The sequence below is a fragment of the Priapulus caudatus genome, unplaced genomic scaffold (genome assembly GCF_000485595.1).
Source record: "Priapulus caudatus unplaced genomic scaffold, Priapulus_caudatus-5.0.1 Scaffold707, whole genome shotgun sequence".
Lineage (NCBI taxonomy): Eukaryota > Metazoa > Priapulida > Priapulimorpha > Priapulimorphida > Priapulidae > Priapulus > Priapulus caudatus.
Window position 1 is genome coordinate 1 of NW_014577768.1, and position 6,351 is coordinate 6,351.

Consider the following 6,351-nt stretch of genomic DNA (forward strand, 5'->3'; position numbering starts at 1 on the left):
TATATATATTAACCATGGTTATCCATATTATTTCTATGTATCAAACAGACGCGGAGCGGGTTTTGCTTCCTAAAATGGCACGACAGTAAATCAGGGAGTATTTGACTCTGGACTACCGTTAATTTCGCACCCTGGTAGATGTATACTATTACTATAGTATATATCACCTAGCACTTGGAGCGTCTCAATAAAAAAAATAATGCTAAAGAAACACGAATGTATTTACTACCAAAGTAAAATCAAGTTAATGTTTCTCTACTCTCTTTCGCCTATTATTGCCGATAATTTCCTGTAAATGCCGTTCAAATGCTCCTCTGCAACACACAGGTACACCGCACGCACGCCACTGCACATTGCAGAGTCCTGAGCAATTGAATGGCATTTACAGGAAATTATCGGCAATAATAGGCGAAAGAGAGTAGAGGAACATTAATTAAGACTTTGGTAGTAAATACACTTAATACAGTGCGTGTTTATTTATCTTTTTTTTTATTGAGATGCTCTAAGTGCCTGTGATATACATCAGTATATTAGCAACGTAGCATACTCGCAATGGCTAGTGGCGCTCGTAGGGTCTATGTCCAGGGGCGGATCCAGGGCTGAAGCTAGACAGTATTTTTTCAGATTTTAAGGGCACATTCCTCAAAAAGGGCATACCACCCCTCAGTGGGCACCGTCAGGCGCCTAAGCACATGGCGGGGGGTCTGGGGGGCCTCCCCCACGAAATTTCAAAATTTCAAGGGTCCCTGGGCACAAAAATGAGCACACATTTAGTCAAGCAGCAATAGCTAAAAACCATATATGGAATTTTATTTCTGATTTATTTTGCCTGCGCTTTGCATACAAACAATTAATGCAGAATGATTCAAGCACTTCCCTTCTTTTTCAGATATCAAAGCTAGTTTTGTTACCATGTAAAATTTTGATTTCCTTTAAGTCCTGTCAATGAATCAGAAGAAAAAGAAAACAAATAAAGAATATAGCCAAATTCCATCAAATTGTTTTCTGTATTTTTTAGCGCAAAATTTCGAAGGGCACTTTGAAATCTAGACCGTATTTCCCAATACGGCAAATACGGTCTGAATCCACCCCTGATGTCCCCCCTGACCTCTGTTTGACCTGGCTCGTTTAGCTATTTCTGACTAACCCTAACCCTAGCCCTAGCTATAACCCTAACCCTAACCCTATATATATATTATATATTATATATATATATATATATATATATATATATTAGTCAGAAATAGCTAAACGAGCCAGGTCAAACAGAGGTCAGGGGGACATAGACCTTATCCGCGCTAGTGGCGGGAGCGACTAGTTATCAGTTTTTGTGAAAGCAAGTTGATACATATACAGTTACACAACACTAGTGCAGGTATAATAAACGGGTAGTTTTTGTGAATGTGCCGCGTTCATATTATTTTCAGTTTTTACTGACTCTATCCCAAGTGCCTGTGCCAAGAATGGCATGAATTATGTGTGAAATATCAAGTTAATTTGTTGAAATGTATAAGATATGGGTAACAAAGTCACAAAAATACAGTATAAGTACTCAAAAATGGTTCTGTTTTGCCCCTATACATTGCAATATGTAAGTATAGGTCAAAATTATGTCACAATAATGCATGTAACTCATTACATCGTTACAAGTTACAGGGTTGGAATTTCTTTATCGTGTAAACTGTAAAGTGTTTTATTCCTTGTGACGGGGGCTATCTAGCAAACTCAAAATACCTACTAGAAAGTTAGAAACCATTTAGAAAAGAAGCACCTACTATTACTGTCCCTACCGGTAGGTCACTGGAGTTAACTCTATTAGTACTATAGCGGCCAGTATAGCCATAGTAGTATAGCCATTGTTGCCACATTGCAAAAAGTGTGGTGAATGTCCAGTATGGTTGGGTGATATGGGGAACAAACAATGAAATTGCACATGTACTTAGGTGGGTAATTCGCTTTTATTTGTGCTAAGTTCACATAAATTTGTGATTGCAGATGAGGCTTAAGCGAAATTCGTATGTTGGAGAAATCTTCAGCTGTCGTCTGATATACCAATTTGACCCACCGAAAAGTTTTGATGATTGAAAATGTGACGTTGACGCAATCTTGCACCACACTCCAGTGTGTGCAGAGACGTCGGCAGAGTATGCCACGGACGTAACCGCTTGATTCCAAGCAGGAAATCCCTTGGATCACTTCAGGTAGACATTGGTCTGTAAAAAAGAAATGACGCCTGCTGCCGCGTCGCAGGCGAGTAAGAGTAAGCTGGCGACGAGCCGCTGGAAAGTCGTGTTTGCGCTGCTGCTGCTTTTGTGCACCTTCGTCTTCTGCTACTTCACGTTCGTCTGCTCGCCGTACAAACGCTGGCGGCACTTCACCCTGACGCCGCCGCAGCTCAGCCAGCGCACGCGGCTCATGTCGCGGCATGGCGGGCCCCTCAATGGCAGCTTTTACATGCCGGCGAACATGCACCGCGGGCCGCCTCCGCTCGACTACAAGTTTGACATGAACGGCTCCGACGTCGTCGTGTTTCTGCACATGCAGAAAACGAGCGGCACGGTGTTCGGACGCCACCTTGTGCATCACATGGACCTCGACGAGCCGTGCCAGTGCACCGAGGGCACAAAGCGCTGTCGCTGCCTGCGGCCACAGACCACCAACAAGCACTGGCTGTTTAGTCGATTCTCAACGGGGTGGAAGTGCGGCTTGCACGCCGACTGGACAGAACTGTCCACGTGCGTCGACGACGTCATGAACACGAAAGTAGAGGGCAGCATCGCTAGCAGGAGGTGATCAGCAAATGATTTACGTGCTATACTACTTTACTTTTTATGTGCACAACATTCCGACCTTATCGTATTAATATAGATGGGCAAACCTGTATGTGAGGGTCAATCAAGGGAAATGCCAAATCTGTCCATTATTTACAGGTTGTTGTTCTATAGAAGTGGTTTCAGTGTATAAGCTAGTGCTATATCAGTACACTTTGTTTACACGTTCGCTATCAGCAACCCAGCCCTCGTAGTTTTACCTGACAGTGACAGATGTGGTTCTCACTTTAGGTACTTCTACGTCACGATACTTCGCGAGCCGATGTCACGATTGATCAGCGAGTTCCGTCACGTGAGACGCGGCGCCACCTGGAACAAGTCGCGGCACATGTGCAACGGCCGCTACCCGACGGCGGACGAGCTGCCGCCGTGCTACAAGACGGACGTCTGGGAGGACGTGACGCTCGACGCATTCCTCGCCTGCGAGTCGAACCTCGCCTTCAACCGGCAGACGCGCATGCTCGCCGACCTGCGACTGGTCGGCTGCTACGACCGCGACGCCATGACGACGGACGAGCGCGACGGCGTGATGCTCGCGAGCGCCAAGCACAACCTCGACAACCTGGCGTTTTTCGGGCTCGCCGAGCAGCAGGAGCTGACGCAGTTTCTCTTCCAGCAGACGTTTAAGCTGCGCTTCACGGTCGTCTTTGCGCAGGCCGACTCGTCGAAGAGCGCCAACACGCCGGTGACGCACGCGCAGAGCGAGCGCATTCGCTCGCGCAACGTGCTCGACGTCGAGCTGTACCGGCACGCCGAGCGCGTGTTTGCGGCGCGCGTCGCCGCCATGACGGCGCAATTCCCCGCCGAATATGAACGCTTCGTGAAGGAGGTGAATGGCGAGTCGGAGATGGAGTTCCCCGACGGCGGCTCGTTTGCGAAAATGTCGCACCGCACCAAGTCGGGGCACTGAACCGCACGAGTTGAAGCGCTGAGATGCACAAAGTCGAGTCACTGAACCGCGCTGCGTCGTGTCGGTGAGTTGAGTCACTGAATCACATGGAGTCGATTTATTGAGTCACACGGAGTCGAATGACCGAGTCGCACAGAGTCGAGTCACTGAGACGTGCGGCGTCGAGTCACTGAGGCATGCAGAATTGACCCGGTGAAGCGCACAGTGTCAGTCACTGATGGTAACGCAGTTCAGCGGTCGGTTCTGAAGACGGATGGACGGTAAATGTAGAATTGGTTGTGATGTCTGGAAACGAACACTAGAGTTCCTTGTGGTCAGCTGTCTCTGCAGCTTCTTCTCTCTCTCTCTCTCTCTCTCTCTCTCTCTCTCTCTCTCCTGTCTGTTATGTTTCTCTTCATCTGCCTCCCCCCATCCATTCCTCTCCCCTCATCTCTCTATTATTATTATCTCTCACCCTTCCTCAACCCTTCCTTCCTGCTCCTCTTTCCCTCAAGTTGATTGAAGTTTGGCATGACCATAGAGTTAGTTGGTTGTTAGGTCAGGACATAGACACTAGTATCATTGGGTAATATATATATATAGATATGGAGAGTAGAGTTACATCATATCTTCTCAGTGAGAGTTGGGTCATGTCTGATAATTACTCAGTTTCTCATCTTTAAAAATCGTTTTCCTATATTGATAAATGCCAGTTTTTTTTAAATTGTAAAAATGAATCTGTTATAAATATACATACTCCTCTTTGTTAATTAGGTCAAATTGTTTGATGGCTCTTTTTATCCCCTCGAGAGTTAAGTTTTTACCAAGAGGTTGTGTGAAGACTAAAAAGAGAATGTCAGAGATGGCAATACTATTGCACTTGATATGATTCTATATTAAATCATGTGCTGATTGCATTAAACATTTGCATGTTTGCATTTATGGCATTAGTTGGCCTAATTTTTATGTTTTTAACTAAATTGTCAAAGTTTATATTACATTTAAAATAAAAATAGTAGTGCATTAGCATGTACAAATAAAGTAGTGTTAGTACAATAATAACTGCATTATATTTATTGCCACCATCTGTGTTATATTGCTTCAAGGTTGTGTCTTCACTTCACCAATCGGCCTATCTAAGTAAAGTGATCAGAAATTTTGCCAGCGTTTTATTAGATCTAACCCCATAATGGAATTCGAAAGTAAAACTACCATTCAAGCAATGTATCCTGTTCATGCAATCATGCTTAGTTGAATTGTGAGTTGTCAAAATCTAATTTACTCTGCTTAAAATACATTTAAGCTCGTGGCATCACACCTATGGTGTTCCAACTATATAATATATAGTATGTTTGTAGTAACAACACTAGACCGATTCACCTGCCTCCATTAACGCCGATATTAATGGATACAGGCAGGCGGACCTGAGAACATAATATGACATGTATATGTATGTAAATACTGTGGATGTATGTATTGTTCACGGGTTCAACCAACTGTCATTCAATCTATGTTTGCAGAGCCAGCTACTCGGTTGTGAAAGTCCATGGAAATAAATACTTTTATTTGAGTGCTATTAGAGGATTTTAAGTATGGGCAAAACGTAACGATCGTGGTGCTTGTTTATATGCCCAGTACCGTTGCTTTTGATTTATATTTTTTTGTTTTAATAGAAAACCAACTTGAAATTGCAGGATAGATCTTAGCTCCTTTTGCGTAGCAATTTGCTCCGTAACTCGTTGTGGAGTTCAGGGTTTCGCAGGTAGAGCTATGTACGTTGCTGTGTTATCGTGTACAGATAATTAGAGTAACTACTACGAAAGGATTATTTTCTTAGAAGCCTATACCAACTTATCATTCTGTAGCGATGTAACGATACGTCGTCAGTACAATCAGCAATCAGAGATGATCCAATGAGTATATTTTTTATCCTCGTTAACTTGCCATTGTGCATCTTTTAACTCTGTGGGTTAGTGCCATAACGTTATAGTCATATTTCTGTGAAATTCAATTCTGTGGAACCAAGTTTTATTCGTGAATAACAATAAATGATATCGTTCCCGAATTTTATTCAGCATTGAACGGCTGTATATACATACGCATATACATGTACAGTCATGTGCTCATACATATACAGACACACGCACGCACCGGCACGTATATATATATATATATATATTCATTTACTTAGGGAAAGAACATGGGAAATGAAATTTTAATTTAATGCTTGGTAAGAAACGATTTTTAGCATTTCAGTTTTGCTTGTTAATAAGCAGAATATAATATATGACTGCAATGGGAACTAATCAGTAATTCTACATTTGTTGGTGCGCAGGGACTGCGTGTTGATCCTGATGGACTGCAATTCAATCGGCCGGAGCTTAATTCTTATCGATTAAAATGTTAAACATAATGTTCCAACTGTTTACAAACGAAATATAACATATACATGGCCGTAGGTAACGGGCTGGGGACAAGGGAGGCAGCCAATGTGTGCGTGTGTGCGTGCGTGCGTGCGTGTGTGCGTACTGAATGCGCGTGCGTGCGTGTGTGCGTACTGAATGCGCGTGCGTGCGTGTGTGCGTACTGAATGCGCGTGCGTGCGTGTGTGCGTACTGAATGCGCGTGCGT

General features: G+C 43.8%; 1 protein-coding gene across 1 annotated transcript; it reads left to right on the forward strand.

Moving 5' to 3' along the window:
• The first annotated feature begins 1,995 nt into the window (after positions 1 to 1,995).
• LOC106812964 (heparan-sulfate 6-O-sulfotransferase 2-like) lies at positions 1,996 to 5,790 on the forward strand. The gene is made up of 2 exons (XM_014816991.1): positions 1,996 to 2,789; positions 3,063 to 5,790. Exons 1-2 carry the CDS (start codon positions 2,227 to 2,229, stop codon positions 3,739 to 3,741), a joined length of 1,242 nt encoding a protein of 413 aa, XP_014672477.1. The 5' UTR covers positions 1,996 to 2,226; the 3' UTR covers positions 3,742 to 5,790.
• The last annotated feature ends 561 nt before the right edge of the window (positions 5,791 to 6,351 follow it).

Coding starts and splice junctions, on each gene's coding strand:
- LOC106812964 (XM_014816991.1), top strand. CDS start 2,227: ATGACGCCTGCTGCCGCGTCGCAGGCGAGTAAGAGTAAGCTGGCGACG. Junction 2,790..3,062: donor GGCAGCATCGCTAGCAGGAG/GTGATCAGCAAA, acceptor TTCTCACTTTAG/GTACTTCTACGTCACGATAC.